Source organism: Physella acuta, unplaced genomic scaffold, assembly GCF_028476545.2.
Source record: "Physella acuta isolate Inbredline_101_S28 unplaced genomic scaffold, ASM2847654v3 ptg000436l, whole genome shotgun sequence".
Lineage (NCBI taxonomy): Eukaryota > Metazoa > Mollusca > Gastropoda > Physidae > Physella > Physella acuta.
Genome location: NW_026731955.1, coordinates 148375 through 168508, shown reverse-complemented (window position 1 = coordinate 168508; position 20134 = coordinate 148375). Strand labels below are relative to the sequence as shown.

The 20134-nt window shown below is 32.9% G+C and overlaps 2 protein-coding genes across 6 annotated transcripts; both read left to right on the top strand.

Annotated features, from left to right (window-relative positions):
• Positions 1-8412, top strand: LOC131942967 (dolichyl-diphosphooligosaccharide--protein glycosyltransferase subunit 2). Of its 4 annotated transcripts, none has more exons than XM_059302951.1 (20): positions 1-139; positions 1516-1709; positions 1910-2005; positions 2197-2305; positions 2403-2466; positions 2707-2821; positions 2941-3030; positions 3130-3237; positions 3355-3423; positions 3726-3853; positions 4006-4123; positions 4248-4339; positions 4604-4808; positions 4959-5063; positions 5160-5243; positions 5404-5499; positions 5603-5678; positions 5835-5964; positions 6625-6654; positions 7973-8412. In XM_059302951.1, the coding sequence occupies exons 1-19, from the start codon at positions 130-132 to the stop codon at positions 6647-6649; spliced, it is 1914 nt and encodes a 637-aa protein (XP_059158934.1). In that variant the 5' UTR covers positions 1-129; the 3' UTR covers positions 6650-6654; positions 7973-8412. The 4 variants fall into 4 exon arrangements, with proteins under 4 accessions (XP_059158934.1, XP_059158933.1, XP_059158932.1 ...); XM_059302950.1 differs by having other exon boundaries at positions 6622-6654; XM_059302949.1 differs by lacking the exon at positions 6625-6654 and adding an exon at positions 6447-6546.
• A 4697-nt stretch (positions 8413-13109) lies between these two features.
• Positions 13110-19889, top strand: LOC131942978 (serine/threonine-protein kinase RIO3). Of its 2 annotated transcripts, none has more exons than XM_059302966.1 (12): positions 13110-13250; positions 16554-16794; positions 16917-17092; positions 17227-17340; positions 17530-17642; positions 17771-17914; positions 18068-18195; positions 18316-18501; positions 18687-18843; positions 18930-19100; positions 19383-19487; positions 19628-19889. In XM_059302966.1, the coding sequence occupies exons 2-12, from the start codon at positions 16601-16603 to the stop codon at positions 19850-19852; spliced, it is 1713 nt and encodes a 570-aa protein (XP_059158949.1). In that variant the 5' UTR covers positions 13110-13250; positions 16554-16600; the 3' UTR covers positions 19853-19889. The 2 variants fall into 2 exon arrangements, with proteins under 2 accessions (XP_059158949.1, XP_059158948.1); XM_059302965.1 differs by having other exon boundaries at positions 13110-13273.
• Positions 19890-20134: the final 245 nt, after the last annotated feature.

Here is a 20134-nt window from a genome sequence, read left to right as displayed (position 1 = left end):
AGTAAAAATATTTACTGTTAAAAAAACGTAGCCGAAATTCGCAATTTCATAATTGAATTAAAGCAATTTATTTTTATCAACTATAACGATACTCGGTATTGACTTCTTCCACTTCCAACGTCAATAAACATGGCGAAAGGTAGGGTTTTGACAACGTAGCTATCCACTTTAAAATTTTATGTCTATTTGACTTTAAAAAGTACTTTTCTATTTGCAAATTATATGTTAGATCGTTTATACATTGTTTTTATTTGGGGTGGTTGTAAAACTATTCCACTTTTGAAGTTATAACAAAAGCCGGCATTGGCATGCTCAATAAATTAATTCTCACTGTAAAAAAACGTCACGTCACACAGCGGTAGACTACTAGATCTAGACTAGATCTAGAAATCTAGTTCTAATAAAACTGGTTTTTAAGCTAAGCACATGGAAATCTAGATCTATTCATTTGCTAAGATCTAGTAGAAGGTATAGATCTGGCTAGAGCTAGTCAAGTACTTTACCTACGGAAAATGATTAAATTTTGTAATGTAAAAGATTGTCATGTTTGGTCAATTTGGAAAATTGTGAGGGTAGTCACCAGCAGTGTCTAAGCATTCCTCATTACATCAACAGTAACACCATCTTGCCTATTTAATACTAAACAAAGAAATGTTTGCCACTGCAAGCAATCTTACATATTATTATGTAAGCATCAATAGGCCTCCATGTTGAAAAAGTCTTTTAAGTTAATAAATTATGAGGAACTGAAACTGGTGGTTGACCAGTTATTAAGTTATTATCAAATTATAGAGAATTGCAGTAGGCACTAATTTAATAAATTAAAGTATGATAAAGATTGTAATAATGACATACACAAGCAAACAAAATTTCTCTGCATATATTTTGCAAAAAGGGTGAGAACTCAGTGGTTTTATTTAATTTATTGGAAACAGTGATGAATAAAAACATTTCTTAACTGTTGATTTGAGCAGATGTTTATTTTTAAATGAGGTCTTTTACAAAAGGCCTATGCTGGCCGGAATAAGATATGCATGCGCAATGGAGAGAAACTACAACTTGCCATCGCGGCGATGTTTTGATGGTACTGCGCATGCGTGTGTTTACAACCGCAGAATCCTATCCCAAGCCCAAATCATAGGTCACTGCGCATGTGCAGAATTATCTTTTGCCGACTAAGTGGAGACGTTGGGGAGAAAAATCTTCTTCCTAGTAGTCACTTTGTTTATAAAAATATTAATGAGATTGAGAACTGCAGGGCTTTCATTAATCGCATAGAATTCATAAAATGAAGACATCTTGGAAGCATAAAACTGAAACATCTATTGTTTGAATAAATCAAGAACAGTGGCTAAAATTACTTGAAGAACAAATAACTCTACTTTCCATATATGAACTTTATATTTTAATATTGTTTTTACGCAAGGCATTTTATTTTTATAGCACTTATTTTTAAAGCTAAGCATAGTTAAGTAAATTAAACTGCAAATGACTAATAATTGTATTTCTTTTCAGTATTATCTATTATTGGAGTTTTGGCTATAGCTGTTGTGGGTCAAGCCCTCACCCCATCTTCATTTCTTACAACCCTTGATCAAAACAGATTAAAGTCTGTGTTTGAAGCTGCAGCGCCATATGGTGACACACAGTCTGCACATTATTCTATCCTCGGTTTGAAATTATTAGGGGCAACCATCCCTAATTCACAGGTAATTTAGACCTTTCAATTATTTTAAATATTTATATAGAGGTCTGGTACACACACACACACTGCAAAAAAATATACTTACAGTGACATTTGAAGAATATAAATATTTCAGGTAGTGTGACTCACACACACAATATTTTCTACTGTTTGTGTTTAATGTAGGGCTATTTACTATGCATTAAACCTATCTCTTTACAACAGGATTCCTGTAAAACACTATCCAAAGTTATTGATGGCAGCAGTGTAGCATCAATCTACTATGCAGCCACAGCAGCTAAAGCTTTGGGTAATTGCAAGGTAAATGTGTTCTTTGAAAATGTAAACTATCATAAAAACCTATTAATATTTATTGAATTCAAGGCTTAAAACAGTGATGTTGAATTATTAAACTTTACATGTTAATGAAAATTAGTGCAAGCTATGTTATAGCGCATCAAAATCATTTTTGTATAAATTATAATTACATTTTGTATCAATTTACTTTCTAGATTGAAGTGCCAGAGTTTAAGAAAACATTGACGGATGCTATCAAAGAAGATGCTAGTGTCCAAGATATTGTGTTTGCTTATTTAGCACTAAAAAGTTTGGGTCTTCCAGGTAATATTAGTTTAATGACATATACTCATAAGTTGGTAGCATTTGTTTATTTATCTTTATTCCAGGCTGTTGCCTAAATATAAATTTTGTTTTTTAGCTGATGATGGGGCAGTATCTAAAGCTCTCTTGGCAGCACTTAAGACTGATGATTCCCCTACCAGGTATGCATTGATATTGCAAACTTTATTTTTATTTAATTTTAGCAAATAACAGTTAATGCACATTTCATTTATTGACACCTTTTGCAACTTAATATGTTGTTCATGAACACTTGTGTAATGTATTTCCAATAAAGCCAATGTTTGAAATGTTTTTATTTTGCCTATACTAAAGTATTAAATATTTCTTCTGTGAGGAACACTTCTGACTCATCTACCATTCGTGTAATTTTTGTGTTTCAGTCATGGTTATGCCTTTTTAGCAGCAGCTGAATTATCTGGAGATATCAATAAATTTGTTGACAATATTGAAGATGTTGTGGCTCAGGCAGATGAAGTGGATGATAAATATTTACAAGTAATATTTACTTTATAAAAAAAAATTATTCTGGGTAATTTTAGTTCTTAGTTGATGTATTGAAGTTAATTCTTATTAATTATATATTCAATAAATTTTGTCATTTTTTTTTTTTTCAGTTTGAAGGTGGCCTTTTTGCCACAGCTTTAGTTGTAGACAGTGCATACAAATTGGCTGAAAAAAATAAGAAACCTCCCACAATTGCCCAGGTATTTTAAAATTCATATTTGAAATATTTTTTTATTCCTGAAAAAATTAAAAATTGAGTACCAGCATTAATACATTGTTATTTTGGATTTTTTTTTAAGGACAAGATTTTGAAGTTTGCAAACTATTTCCTGAGTCGCAAGCATGTTCACCAGCTTAAATCTGCCTACCAGTTCCTTGCAGTCATCAAGACTCTTACAACCAACAAGGTTTTTTATTTTATTTTTTTTTGTCTTTTCTGTTTCATAAGTTCCATTTTTAGTATTTAGCAATTTTATGGTATAACAGCTTACTGTAATAAGATTTCTTTTTATATTTTTTTCTAGTTTCACATTCCAGTAGCTGTATCACTTGCTAGCCCGGTGGCTGTTACTCAGGTTGATGCATCTGTTAAAGTAAGTCCACAAAGTTTTCATTGTCTTCTTACAGCTAATTAACCCATTACAGGCCTGCTGTCGCTCAGAAAATAATTTTGTGTTGTACAGTCTGGTGCGCCTTCAGTCGCCCGAACCATGTGTCGTACATTAAAGTAAAAGTTATTATTGCTGTTAAAATTAAAGTGATAGTTTTCACAAGTTTGCAGTATCCATTCTCGCTAAAAGATTTTCTCTAAAACACCCTTATGAAGTGTTAGTCTGCTGATTTTCACACAGCTTTTTCTTTTTGTGATAATCAGCTCTCAACTTTTTATTTCTAGGTCCAAGTAACCGATCTCCTGGGTGGAGCCCTTGGTGAAATGACTGTAACTGCTGATAGTGCCAGACATTTGGAAGATGGAGCTGTTGTCCTCAGCAAGAAACAATTTACACCATCTGGTTCTGACAAGTGGGTGATTTAACATGTTTGTTATTTGACATTCACTTCTACTTGAGTCAGACAGTAAATTATTTAAACACACACTATCAAATATCCGTACCATACACACAAACATTCTTATATCCGAGTTGAAATTTAAAACAATTTTTTTTTTCTAATAGGTCTCTTTATGAGTTAAACTTCCTTGAAGCTAAACCTGCTAAAGGATTTTACAAGTTAACCATTAGTGTTGTTCCTAAAAAGAGTGATGCAAAGCTTATTGGTACAACTGGTGCAGAGGTACGGGAAAAAAAAAAGATTTTTTTTTTTAAATTTTTTAAGCAGCAGTTTGAACGTTAAAAAAATTCTTTTGAAAAATTTGTTTTGAAGCCCATTAATAAATTTACACTTTTATGACCTATAGCTTGAAGTGAAAGTTACTACCAAAGTTGCAATTGAAAATGTTGAAATTGGAGTAGCTGATAAAGATCAAGCCACTGCAGCACGTACTACAAGGTATGTTTTGTATAATGTAATAATCCTAAAATACTATACATATTATGCATTTTCTATTGTTAATTTATATTAACATTGCTAAAACACCCAGTCATTAACTTTAAAAACAATCCATCTTATTTAATGTTGATTTTTTTGTGTGCAAGTGAAATAAATGTTGAATATTTTCAGTTTTGTATTTCTATCAACATGAAAACTAGAGATTACATTTATATTTGAATTTTTACTATAAATTTTAAATAGCACATTTTTATTTGATCCTAGGCTTGTCCATCCTAGTAAAGCTGCCACTGTCATAGAAGCAGATTATCACCAGAAAATTGTCATGAAATTCCAACTCAAAGACAAAACTTCTGGTCAGCTAATGACTGCCCACCAAGCTTTTATCCGGATGACCAATATTGAAACCAAACAGGAAATCATCTTTGTTACTGAATCTGATAACAGCCTCACTAGCAAGTTTGATCTGGTAGGTTGCTTAGTAAACAGTTGTTAAAGTATGCAGGAATATTTTTTAACCATCCTAGTTTTTAAGAAAAAACTTAACAAGAACACCCCTAATAAGAATAGCTTGCTTTGTGACGCAATTTTGAAGCATAACACAATTTTTTTTTACCAGGATGTTGGTGCCAGTGCTAAAGAATTTGGATCTGCATCAGGCAAATATAGCATGGAACTGATAGTTGGAGATGCTGTGATTGAGAACCCATTCTCATGGCTTGTTGTAGGTTTTATTTTATTACTGCTTATACTACATTGTTCTTAAAGCTAATATTAATGTTGTTTTATCTGTTTTAACTGATCTTCTGTTTTTCTCTAGGCTGATGTCTCAATAACCTTTGCAGAATCTAGTGAACCAGCTGCAGACAGTACTAACCAATATGCAAAGAAACCTGAGATTAAGGTATAGAACTTTTCTTTACAAAATTCTTAAATTGCTGTATTATTATTTTTTTATTAATAAATTTTCAACAAGAGAGTCAATAATAATGTTTAAATTGTGTTCTTTAACAGTGATCAATGTCCATGTCTTTTTGAAAATCCAAGTTAAATTTTAATTCTAGCACAAGTTCAATGAACCCGAGAAGAGACCACCAGCCACTGTTTCTCTTGCATTCACTGCCCTTGTTTTACTGCCTCTGCTTATTCTTCTCGTATTGGTGAGTCATTTCACTGTGTTGATGGGTTGTTGTTATTCTGTTATTAAAACAATGTATTTATACTATCATTGTTTGAAATTAACCATTGTTACAATTATTGCAGTGGATCAGAATTGGTGTTAACATTTCAAACTTCCCCGTTTCACTCAGTGCAATTGGATTCCATGTTTGTCTAGCAGGTAGCATTTGTGTTTTTGTATAGCATCTGTAAATTAAAATGCTGGCTATCTACTTAAATTTTTTACAATTGTAAATTATTTTGTATAATAAACTGAACTGTTAAAAATAGTTAATCCTTACCTAATTTGGTTTCTAATACTTTTTGTTGTTCACAGCAATATTTGGCCTTTACTACTGCTACTGGATTAAATTAAACATGTTTCAAACATTGCGTTGGTTGGGTATTTTAGCAGTTCCAACCTTCTTCTTTGGCAACCGTCTTCTAAGTGCTTTAGCATCTAAAAGGTGAGTTTTTAAATTACTGTAACCATAAATTTAAATATGGACATGGTTAAGATATATATAAAATATTATTAAATCCCTTAAAAAGCATATATAATGATCTATCACTTTTCATATTTTGAAAAGAAACTTATTAAAGAATTTGTAAGACTGGTTAAATGTGATGTCACATTTAACATCTCTACCTTTGTCAAAGTCAAAGATTCCATTCGATAGAGAATTAGTAAAGAGTGTCTCTAACAAAAAAAAACATAAGTTTACTTTAGTCAAGTCAGAATGAAGGGGAGCAGAGGGTAGAAATCTGTAATTGTTAGTGTCATACGTAATGACTGCGTCCTTAAATGTATTGTTAGATAAAAAGGTATTCATTTAATGGAAGAGATAAGTAGTGATAATAACAGATTATACATCCTCTCTATTACTTTTTCTTATTATAAATTATACTAACATATTTTGCAATAACACTGCTGTATGCATACATTTAGGGTGCTGCTTCTTAGTGGTTTATCACTTCAAACAATTCCCTTTGCGCAAACTACTACTCATTATAAAACCATGAAAAAGAAAGAAAAAACGAGATGAAAAGTATGAGTTATCCAAGTGTTGTTTGTTTGTGTTCACTTTGTTTTTCATGTTACTTAGTTCGATTTGATTTTCTAGTAGTGACCTTATAAAGAAAAAGAATTGAATTATGTAAGTGAGAGTTACTAACAGGTGTTGGTGTTTGATGAGAAATTTTTTTATCTTTTTCTGCTTTGCTGGGTTTTTTATCAATTTTTTTCTCTTGGGTTTTGACTGTTATACTGGTGATGCTTGTCTTGTCTTATAATTAGGGTGGGCGAACCAGCTTACGTACTCTATAGTATCAGAATTGAGATTTTAGTATCTAATTATTACATCCTATTCCAATGTTGTTGTTTTGTTGGGTTTTTTTTTTTTTAAATGAATAAATGGGATTTTCTATATCAGAAGGTTCCAAACTGGTTAGTGGAGATTATTGCTGAAAGAGAGAGCCGTGAGTGGGGATTTACAATTTACAGTAAAAATCATTGTTTTTTAAAAATCTTGATTAAATGGTTTCCTGAACTTTTTTTGCCACTTTTATGTCATATTGATGTAATTCTCTAAAATATATGTTGACTCTACATTAGCTGCTGTTTCACAACATATATTCTAAAGTTAGAGTAAGAATTGTTGTAGATCATTAGAATTCATATTTTCAAGATAAAATAGTACATCTAGTATATTTTTAAAATACAACTAGATAACTTTAAGTAGCAGCATTTAGCTTTGCATCATACAAAAATTACATATACTACAAGACCCCCACATACAATAACTATGGATAATGTATATATTGTTGAACTATGGTTAAATTATAATGTACTAAATTTATGTGAATGAGGGGGCTAAAGATGTGTATAAACACAAATTTTGGAAACCCCTAATCTTTATGTGATGAATAATTTAAAATAGTTACACACTTACCAAAAGAATATTTTAGTTTTCACAATAACAAATGAAAATATTAGATCTCTTGATTTATGATATGAACTTAAGCCAACGTTTGTATTCCAATTAATTTCAACATTAAACTTCAACTTGTTAAAAAGATTTTCTAAAGACATTTTTGGTGTTATTGTATAAGCTATTTTACTACTTATGTGCATTTACTTTACTATTTTGCTTCAGGCTTAAAAAACATGCCTACTTCTATTTACATGTTTTCTCCCTTATTTAAATTTCATAGTTTAGAAATAATTTTTAAAAAGAATTCAATTTTTGAAATAACTTGAAAACTTTTTTTCCCTAATGTACATAAAAACTTAAACAATACTTATTTATTTGAAAAGATTCTTAAGCTAAAAATGTATTACTATTAGCATGTAATCTTGGTAAGGACTATTTTTTGTTTTTAATTGATGCAGACTAATTACTGCAGTCCTAAAACAGGTATGATGAACATTTTAGCCCTCCTAATATTCAATATTTATAAACTTTTTTTTTTCAGTGCAAAACATCCCTAATTAGTGTAGAAGTACTTTCATCATATAGCACAGTTTCAACATTTCCTGTAACATCAACACAAGGTGCATTTGAAATCATGGACATAAGTATTTCATGACTTACACAGATGAATTTTTTTAATAAGGGTTGCTATCTCAGCTAGTGAATGAAAGGATAATATTCCTACTTATGGTTTAGTGAATTTAAGGTTATGCTGTGTTGTGTGTTGATATGTAAACAAAATAAATGCTTCTTTGTTGTTGTTTGTCTACAACTGATGTTGTTACAGCTTGTAAACAGTGTGCACAATTTCATCTTCGTCATTTATCTGTGTGTGTAAGAATGGTAGCATTCATGTTATCACTTTTAAATTTCAATATCCATGTTATTTTCACATAGAGAAAATTGTTATGTTTAAATTAATAAATATTTTTATGTTATTGACTTCACTGTTTTTATTAAGATTTCTTGGAGTATTAATGAAAATCATGTTTATTGAGTATATGGTAACTTGCAAATTTCTATAAACTATTTGCTGAGAGCAAGGGTTAAATGGTTAATAAATGGTATTTATTAATTCAGCCCAAAGATCTAGGCATTAAAGTATTACAGCTAATTCTCCATGTCATTGCAAAATCTTTTATTGATGACAAAGCTCCTCACCCTAAACACCATGGCTTTCATCTTTTCTAATGATACAAATGTTAGCTAAGTAGGTGATTTTTGTTAGAGATGTAAGTGGTTTTTCTTTTTATTGAATCTTATTTTCTTCCTTTCTGAAAAAAACTGATTTAGAGCAAAGTAACCAACCAACTTGTTATAATTTTTTTCAATATTTCATTTTAAGTCTCAATTGAGATTAAACAAATGAGATTTACTTTGAGCCATTTGGAATTGAAGCTGGTTCGCTTCAAATTAAATTGCTAGATTTGAAAACAAAACATTTGTGGAGCGGTAAGTTCACAGATCTCAAGAGCAAGTTAGATGAGGTCCAGTAAAACATGCACATTTCACTGGACAGCTCTAAATAAAATGCCACGAGTTGAGGTCCTACTATGTGACGCATGGAATATTCTTGCAGTATGCTACAGAAAGGTGAAGAAGTTGGCATTTGGAATGCTGACGATCTTCGGGTCAACATATGGGAGCAAGCGTTTTCTTGCATGAATATAATACAAAGTATAGAAGCCAACTAACAAATAAAAATCTAGAGGCGTGCTTGAAACTGAAAACAAGTTATGAGCCAGGTTTAAACAAACTTTCAAAATGCATACAAGGCGAAACTGTTGTAAATAGTATTCAATAATTAAAGTTTATTGATTTTATTATTCTAGAAGAGCTAGATGAAATACTTTAATACTTTTTCTGCAAAACGTGTGTTTTTATTTGAATAAATATTTGATTAGGATTTTATATATATAATATATATATATAAATATATATTAATACTAATAGTTTCGCTGTCTCTCTATGTATCTATCTATCTGTCTGACAAGAACGCTCTAGAGAAAACACAAGGAAATTAAAAACATGCATAGTAATTCGAAAAACGAAGTATGACGCGGTCACATTTTAACACGTTTTTCTTAACTCAGCTTCGCGTTTGTGGATGTGTGGATTTGTTTGTTGTTAAAATTGACATCGAAAATTAGCCCACTTCTGATTGTTCTATAGTTCTGAAATTTGGCATGCAGGCTACTTTCGCCTAACAATTTCAGATGCAATCATAAAAACTAGCAATTAGAGACCGTAATTAGCTTAATTTAATTACGCCCTAAGGACCATAAAATTGAGGACATGATTTCTAAAGATACCGATAAGACTGGAAGCCTATTGACACAGTTACTTCGGCCCCAATCGATGTGAGCGCGCTGGCCGTGATCGTATAGTGGTTAGTACTTCGCGTTGTGGCCGCGACAACCCAGGTTCGAATCCTGGTCGCTCAAGATTTTTTTAGTCCGTGTATTTATAAACACTTAGTCAAGTCATACTTAATCAAGTCATTAGATAAAGTAGAAAATAAACTATATAAAAAACTTTTTTAAAAACCACGTTTTTCATGTGTAGCAACGGACTAAAAAGGAGAAAATAAAATACTTAAAAAAAACTTTTTAAAAAACCACGTTTTTCTTGTGGACTAAAAAGTAGAAAATAACTATTTACATACATTTGATGAAAAAAAACGTTAGTCGGGCAGATGGGTCGGGAAATTTGATGGTGAACGTACCCACGTTTTTTGTCATCAAATGTATGTAAATAGTTATTTTCTACTTTTTAGTCCACAAGAAAAACGTGGTTTTTTAAAAAGTTTTTTTTAAGTATTTTATTGCATAGAGTAGAAAATAATATGACGTCATTGATTATCGAGTAAACATTGAATCAAAAGGAAATTTTGTCTAATCTAAATGGTTTGCGTGAAGAGTTTCTTGCATACAATTCTTCGGGTAGGGGCGAAGCCCCACCCCCCGCGTAAGAACGTCTGAGCCCCCCCCCCTCCCCAACTCAAAAGAAATTTCCTCATCGATACTCTATAATAAAATTACCGCCTAATTAATGTGTCTAATCTAAAAAGTGGTTTTCTCGCAATTTCTTTAATGCAATTCTTCGGGTAGTGGCTAAGCGCGACACCAGTGTTTCTTTCAGACTTTTTCCTCCCCGGAGAGGGGTGGGGGGTACTTGAAATTTTCGGGGGCGGGGGTAGAATTTTCGGGGAGGGCGCGGACACTGGAGAAAGTATATAATTATATTTCGTTGAATGGGACGGTAGACATGTTTTTTGGGGGTGGGGTGGGGGTGGTGTGTGTGTGGGGGGGGGGGGGTTGGGGTGGTGTGTATGCGGGTGGGGGGTGGGGATGGTGTGTGTGGGGGGTGGGATGGTTTTAGTTTAGAGAAAAGAGACAGCACTATCAGCCTAGCGCCCGTTGTATCCTTCCTCAACGGGCCATTTTTCTCGTATATATATATATATTTATAATCCTAATCAAGTATCATAATATTGAAAATAAAAATGTTAGTGGCTCTTTAAAAACTGGGATATTTGGTAAATTATAACTTTTGGCTCTTCCGTCCCAAAAGGTTGCCGACCCCTGGCGTAGGGTGTTGCAGTAATACTTTGCTATACAGCATGCTATTTTTCAAAAAATTATATAAATTAATTGGCAATAGACATGAAGATATACTATACTATACTATACAGCCAGGAAACTACTAGCATCATATTGTCTTGGAGAACTGCCAATAAAGTTTCCAAAGAATGGTAAAAATGGTAATAACTCTTGGGCATTGATACTAAAAGAAGATGATGAAGGGTGTTGGCTAAGGTGTCACCTCATTTTAGGGGGGGGGGGGGGTCTGGCTTTTTTGTGAGGGTGGGGAGGTAAAAATCATCAAAAAAAAGTGGTGACGCCTTATTACTTGTACAGAAACGCGCTAAAATGCTTATATCTATCACTATATTTGTCATTTATTTGACTGTAGTAGGCCGAGTAATGCCATTATTCATCGTACTCGTCACTACATTCTGCAGACATTTTCTTTCAGAAAAGTGGGGGGGGGGGGGGAGCGTGCTGGCGGAAGTAGATATATATATATAAAGCAAAGTGGTCAGGTGCCCGATAGGGCACTTCCCGGCGCCGTAGGCGCGTCAAATTTGGCACGAAGGTGCCTTGGGGTGATAGAACACGACGGCCGGTGACGGTTTGGCAAAAAGTCTATGGAGAGGGGGTCAAAATTGACCTCCACTGACCGGCGCCCTATATGGGCTATATTACGAAAAACAAATTCCTCCGACGACCCCCCTTGAAATTTTGTGAGGTGGTAGGAGAACACCTTGGGGTGTCACAAAAAACTCGGCATATCTGGGAAAACTTCGTAAAGGGGTCAAAACTGACCAGTTGTATTTCCCTATATAATCTTTGTATTTTATGGGAAAAACAGAGGGTCATTTCAACGCAGACTTTAGGGTACTTAAACTCAGTACATCATGCTAATGTTTTGCATACACTTCTATAGATGACTAGGCCCTATGGAAAAACTGTTGGTCAGACTCAAAGCCCTCGACCAGGGCTAAAAGATGACCGCGAGTGAAATTCTCCTTATATTGTTATATGAGATGTATATAAATAAATTGACGAACGATCCCCTTAATATTATTTGAGGTTGTAAACCGACCCTGGAGGATAACAAAAAAACTTTATTTCCGTCGGAAAAAAGCCATTGTAGTCGTTAAATATGTTCATATGTCGTATTTTCTTATATAAGAATAGCAACTGTTTGTTTAAAAAAAAGAAAACAAAGACATACTTCACGCTGTCTTTTTCAAGGGAGGTAACCTATTTAAATAATTATTTTTCAAATAATTGTATACTATTTTAAACACAAACAGAAAATGACAAAGTATAGCATTTGCTTTAGTATAAAATTGAGTTACCAATTAAGCTACGTATCATAATTAAATTAAAAAAATAATTTTAAAAGTCAATATAATAGAAATTATTGAATATACTGTTCATGGAACCTCTGTAGTTCTATTTCCATTTTTTTAGTCATAAATTGCGTACTTTCAGATAATTTCTCTGACAAAGGCTGATAAGCAACAATCAACAACATCTTCTCTAAAATTAGCATTACTGTTTAAATTTAAGCACTCCATACCTCATCCATCACTAAATAATTAGTATTCAAATTATCAACAAATGCTTTTGAAAACCTAAGCGAAGCTAGGCAGTATGCCTAGTATATATATATATATATATATATATATATATATATATATATATATATATATATATATATATATAACGCAATGTATGTTTGTATTTACGCATTACTAGATCTACATCGGTCATCATTCATCCGACTGCCATGAAACTTTGAGAAGTTGTTGAGAATACTGAATACTTATGGGCAATATTGAATATGGGGAGGTTTCTGCGGGGGGGGGGGGGGGATTCAAATTCGCAGGGGTCTTTTTCTTATACAAAAAAACGCGTAACCTCATTTATTTATGCGGAAAGTGTGTAGTCTAGATCTAAAATTAAAATATAGATCTACTATATTTAATATTTAGATTTAGTCATCCATTTTCCAAATGTATTTTTAAAACGAAACTCGTCCCATCTCATAACCGGAAGTTTGCAGTTTACAGCAGCTTGTGCAAGACACGTTACTAAAAATAGGAACAGGGTAACTAGATCCACCACCACAACAACACCGCTCTGAAATATAAAGTCGCCAAGCTGTGGCAGTAGACTAGATCCAGAGTCTAGATAACGCCATCGGAGGTCGGTCAACGCTTATAAAAAGGGTAGGCTAAGCAAGAAATTCTCAAGTTCTTAGATTAGTTAGCCTATTGTTTAACTTTAAGCCATTAGTGATTAATGATTAAATATTAATTATTATTATTAAATAAAGGCAGATAACTCTAAACTCTAATGTTAAACGAATGCTGATCTATCTTCTTAAGTTCTTAGTTCTTACTTAGATATTTAGAAAATATTAATATCTAGATCTAGAGATCTAGATTAGTAGATTTCATATTGATCTAAATCTAGATTTAGATCTAAATCTAGATCTAGATTAGTTATAATAGTTAGATTCTAGAGAATCTAGATATCTAGATCTTAGATCTATCAACAAATGACAAATATGATTTGAGATCTAATCTAGTATTAGTTTTTCTTACTAAATCTAGAATTTACTCAAATTTCAAATTAAACATGACTACTGAATGATAGACATCCATATTTAATCCATTAGGCACTAATTTTGAAGTTTTTAGTTCATTTTAAACTAAATTACTTAATTTAATATTTATTGACACTCACTGCCATGGCCAACACACCTCTCCATGACAACTCTACTTAAGCTTGAACGTAAAGAAAACCACAAATAGGTTAGACTTTTTAAGTGGCCATGTACCCAGAGTTCCCCACTAGTGATCATCAAATAGCGGTCACGTGGTTTAAAACAATAAATAAATTTGGTTGTCATTCAAAAGTCGTGTCTTATTTTAAAAAGTGCATGCAATATTTGATTTATTTCTTCATATAATGATAAAACTAATAATTCTACAACCTCCAATTCATTTTTGTGACCTCCGGGCTGATATTTTAGAAGTTCTATTAATTTGAATGAGACCGACTTTTGAATTTAGCCTCCGTTCTCCAAACCAAATTTTAAAATGCTTTTCTGGCATATCTAACCCTGCCACTTATGGTTTGTTGTTATGACACGGAAATCCCGCCATTTTGCGCGTGGTAAACATTTTTAAATGTAATTAGTTGAAGGTCTCTGGAATTTGGCCGTAAAATCGCCGGAAATCAAACGTCCGGTCCGGGCGCCATATTGTTGTTAGCAACCGACCACGCCTCCAAGTTAGAGAGAAATACTACTAGTATAGATGAGACTTAGATCTAATTATTAATTAAATAGTAGAGTAGATCTAGATTTGACTTAGTGTCAGTGTCACACTGAATGACGTATCCTAAAATAATTTAAAATATGTAAAAGCCCATGTGCGCACTTCTCTCTCTCCATCTGTCTGCCCTAATTTTTCCTGGGCTTTAAGGTAAGTATCTCACTCTTATATAAAAAGAAAATACATCAGAGCCTCCCCTGAAGATGTGCCTGGAACTGGAAGAAACTTTTTTCTTAGTGATTTGTTATGGTTTTCCTTTTATTTCTGCTGACACCTAGAGTAATCTAGATTCTATAGCAGTGGTTCCCAACCTTTTTCTAGTGGCGACCCACTTTTATAAAAACTAAGTGACCCGCGACCCCCATAGAATTAAAAAGCCGAAATTAGTATGGAAATTAATAAGCACTAAAATAAGATTTTCTAGTAGACTTTCAATATGAACTACTATTGATAACTGTTTTAATAGCATGAGTAAAATTGCATACTATTCACTAAACCTTCGGGGTTAAGTTTTTAATTTTTAAAAAATTTGTAAACGCCAATCTATGTCATTATAATTATCTTAATTTTGTTTTTAATCGAAGAATAGTGTTGAAAATATATTCTCGAAAAGTCAATCAATTTTACGTTTGGGTATGAATGGTGAATACTACACCAAAATTGTGTCTGCAGTTTTTCATCTTACACGGAATCATTCTGCAAATCAAAGAATTCATCTTGTAATTCATCGGGAATGCTGGCAACATCAAGGGAAGAAGAGAATGGGTAATGCGTAAATGCAGATTCTTCTTTTTTCAGCTCAGAGAAATAGCGATGCAGTTCGTTTTCAAGAGATTCAAGATGCCCAGAAATCGCTTCTTTCAAAATTTTAATTATCTCACAATCAGATTCATCTACCACACCGCAGAGTTTCTCAAATTTACAATATTTCCAAGATTTGTTTTCTTTACCGATTTTGCAGCTTTGATAAAAATGACCCGAGATTATCATGGAAAGTGATAATATTCGTTCATTTTCCCTGAAGCTTCAGGTTAAGCTTATCTTGATGTTCGAACACATCTGCTAGGTATGATACTCTCTCCAACGACTCTTCTCTATGTCGTTTTAAGTATACCAAAAAGTATTGTTTCCTTTGCACTTCCAAGAACAATTTGATTTCAGATTTCAATTCAAAAACACAATTTACAACATTTTGTTTGACAGCCAGCGTACTGTAGTGTAGAAGAGCAGAACCTCGTGATCTATATTAATGTTTTTGCTCAGTTCTTTGAAGGCTCCAGATTTTATATAATTTACGACTTATACTAGCAATGGACTCTTGATGTCAATTGGTTAGGGCAGTGGTTAGGGAGCTAAATCTTTTCTATTTTCTGAAAGCCCGATTTTGAGCTAAACATAGATACATAGATGGCGCGCCATCCGTACAAACCCCCACAGCCGTTCTAACCCATTTTAATCATCCAGTTTCAAAAAAGATATTTATTTTCTCCATGCTATCTTCACAAAAGAGCAACTCTTTTATCTTTGCTATCATCCGCATGAATATCGACACAGACCAGCAACTGCGAATACGAACTCACGTATGTTGATTTATCAACTTGAAAAGCAGACAATGGTGAAAGCTTAATTTAAAAATGTGTTATTTAACATTTACGTACAGGCAGCGTTTGATGAGATTTTCTCCTATTGTTTTTTTTTTTTTTTTTTGCTTGGCATTTTCTATCGCGACTTCATTTGATGCTTGCTTGCACTAATGCTGGTGAAAACTTCGTGTTCGATCAAGTCTCTGGCGTTTGCAACTAGCTTCTTATCGACGAAAGAACTCCATATATTTTTTGGTGTGTTCCGAATGACTCGTCTCAAATGACGTTTAAGTTTTGAAGATTTCATAGATTCGTGACTGAGAATAACTTTGTACAGTGCGCTTTGTTTCTTCTCTATTACATTTCCAGTGATGTTAATGAAGCTGAATTTCAAAAATTCTTCTAAATATTTATGTTTTGTTTCAAATTACTAAGGTTTAGTATACCAGTTGGCGACCCCCCAGAAAGACCTTCGCGACCCCCAGGGGGGTCGCGACCCCCAGGTTGGGAACCCGTGTTCTATAGAATCATTAAATTTATAACTACAACGTGACTATACTAACAAATTATTTGCTCTTAAACAGTGGATACACAAAAAAAGGTACAGATAGATAGTTCAGCAATATATACCATGGCGTCTGGCACCTTAAATCCTATTACTCCAGTGAAAAGCCCTTGGGGGAAGGTAGCAACGGTAGTATCTCCTTGCTCCCTGGAAGATGTGATGAGTGAACAGCTTGCTCTGGAAATGGACAAAAAACAGCATGAGCAAATAGAGACTGCCATCTTAGAGGAGCAAAGATTTTTTGATGAACTGAAGAGCAGGTACAAAGCTACTATATTTCTCAGCAATTTTCAACACAAATAAATTTAATGTTTTTTTAACGCCTAAATTATTTAAAAAGTTTTATGTTTCATAAACATTCTCCACTTGTTTTTCTTTTAAGTGAGGCTGCCTTCGTGCCAATGTCTGATGAAGAGTTGGCAGCTAAACTGGCAGCTGAAGAGCTTGGAGAAAACCCTAATGATGAAGTTTTAGCTCGCTTTTTACAGAAAGAATTTGACAAAGAATATGATGAAATGATAGATAAAGTAGAGAAGAAGCACAATGGCACCAACAAAGGTTTTATAAAAATTGATTCATTGCACAATATTTTCACCGCTTAAATTTGAATTAATGTAGAATGTGTCTGAGATTAAGAATTATAGATGTATTACTTTGAATCCATGTATAAAGTTTCAATTAAATTTTTGCAGTATCCATTTCTTATGAAAATTATAAAATGAAGCACCAACACCAAGAAATCATGGATGAGGAAGAGGACAGCTATGATGAAGACTACCCAGAATTCCCTGCCCCTACCAGCTGGGGTAATTCATTCTTTTACAATTTTGTTTTACATTTTTAACTACATAGTTGTAACATGTGTGAGATGTAAGAAGTATGTAGAAACATTTTGTCCTGTTTATTATGGTTTAATTTTTCTATACTCTTTTGGGCATTTTTAGAGTTTTGTTGACATTGTAGCTAAATACATTTTAAAATATATATTTTTGCAGACTCGCCCAAGCCTCTGATTGGAAGTAGAGGCTATTCTGGCAATGGCAAGAATATTATAACCAAACATGATGGAGATCTGTGTGCAAGGCGGAATGCAGAAAGATTAATGGATGTAAGCTGTTTGTCTGAAGTTTTTGTGCTGTAAAAGAGGTGGTTTTAATATATAGTTTGAAGTACTAAAGGAGGATAAAAGATCACATTTAACTTTAGAATATATATAATTTATCTTGGCTTCAACAGTTCCCACCTGATTTTGAAAGCGGTGATGGAGAAGGGATGGACATGCGCCTACCCAATCATGTTTACAACCAACTCAAGTCTCACTCAGTTGTAGAAAACAAGAAAAGCCACAAAATCCATGAAAAGAAGGACCACTCCACTGCAGTAAGTTCACGCAATCTGACCTTTTTTCACTCCAAATATTCTAACAGCTAGTACAAAACTGGATCAGTCTATGTACTTGTATCATGTAAATTGTGTTTCTATGCTATATAAAATGATTAATTAAAAGGAATGTTTTATTCTCTTATCAAATAGATTAAGGCGGTTGATCAGAGAACAAGAATTTTACTATTTAAAATGGTAAACTCTGGGTATCTTTCATCTATTGATGGAATCACTAGTGAAGGAAAGGAAGCAATGGTGTTTACAGCCTCAGGTGGAATGTAAGTCTACCAAATTACTCAGAAGCTTTTCTTTAACAATAGAAAATGTACATTACAATATGGTATTGACCTTCATTATTATTCACAACACTGGCAAAACAAAAATGTTATTACTTTCAGGAAGGATGAAGTTGAACTACCTAAGCATGTTATCTTGAAAGTTTTTAAAACCACAATGAATGAATTCCGCACACGAGCTAAATATGTTCAAGGAGACCACAGGCTATCAAAGGATGTTTATAAAAAACAAAATCCAAGAAAAATTATTAAATTATGGGCTGAAAAGGAATATTTAAATTTGAAGAAGTAAGTTTAATTAGCATTTCAAACAATTTTTATCAATAAAACATAAGAAATTTTTTTTTAAATGGTCTTAAATCAAAGATGAATCATTAAGTGTTTTTGATAAAGCTATTATTATAATTTTTAACTACAATTTTTTTTGTAAATAATGTCAAGGAACTTTTTAAAAAGTTGTTTTTATATTTCAGGATGCGAAGACAAAATATTCCCTGCCCAACCCCTCTAACCTTGAAGAAACACATTCTTGCTATGACCTGCATAGGTGGGGAGAAGCCAGCACCCAAACTTAAGGAGACTAAATTGGCATTGGAAGATTTACAAATAGCATATGAACAGACAGTAGAGGTATTATAAGGCATTTTATTATGTTAACATTTTTTTTCATGCCTTTGATTTTTTTTAGCTAATATTGTTTTTCTTTTTTTTTTCAGTTAATTAAAAACCTGTACCATAAATGTGGACTAATCCATGCTGACTTGAGTGAATATAATTTATTGTGGCATGAAGGTGATGTGTGGGTGCTAGATGTCAGTCAGTCAGTAGAGAAAGAAAACCCAAATTCACATGATTTTCTCCTGCGGGATATTACCAATGTTTGTGATGTAAGTAGTTTTTATACTTGAGATCAGCAGTTTATTGGTGGGGAAGTAGTTGAACTGATTTCTTTTTTTTTAGCACCAGTAATCTAATTGCCCAAACTTAATAATTTTTTAGGAAAAATACCCATTTGCCTTGCTTTCTTTATAAAAGGGAATTGGTTTTTATTGAAAAATGGTTCCAAATTGGTGGTCACATGAATAAAGGCATATTTTTATGTTATTGTAGTTCTAAATCTGCATTTACTTGTAATTATAATTAATATAATAATTAAATTTTGTCATCAGTACTTCAGACAAGCAGGGGTTCCAGGGGTAAGCACTCCAGAAGATTTATTTATGGAGGTGACAAACTATTCTCTTCAAGGCACAGGGAAAGAATTTGCAGCGCAGGTACGTGTAAATGATGTTACTGCCTGAAACTTCATTACAAGTTGCAATAGATTAGATATCTTGGTATTTTTCAGTTACAGCTTCATGCTATTCTAAAGATCATAACTTTTTTACATTGAAGTTTTTATTTACTCTTGTAGGTCCAGCGCTACAATAAAACAGAGTATGCATTTGATTACTACTTTGAGCAGTCAGAAGAAGCCAGAGATCAGGAGCTAGATAGTGAGGACAGTAGTGAAGACAGTGATGATGAGGCCACACAGCATATTTCAAGTGAAGATCCTAGTCCCGCAGAACAAAAAACCCAGTCAAATATCCAGACACAGCAGCCTGCAGATGAAAACATTTTAGATAGCTCTAGTTGATACCCTTTAAATGTAAAATAAAACGTGTATTGCATTACTGGCGTCTATTCAGAATTTTTTTATATTAAATAAGACAATTACTAATAAGCAAGATTTAGTTATCTTGAACCCTAAACATTTTATGCAAAAGCTAAATATATTAACTTTTCAAGTGAATTCCATTTGGAACAACTATTTTGATATTAAATTCAGATAAGCAGTGTTGTAAACATAAGGTATTTTCAGATAAAATTTTAGTAGCAGGTTTAATGACAATGGCAGCTAGAAAATGTGTTTATTTTC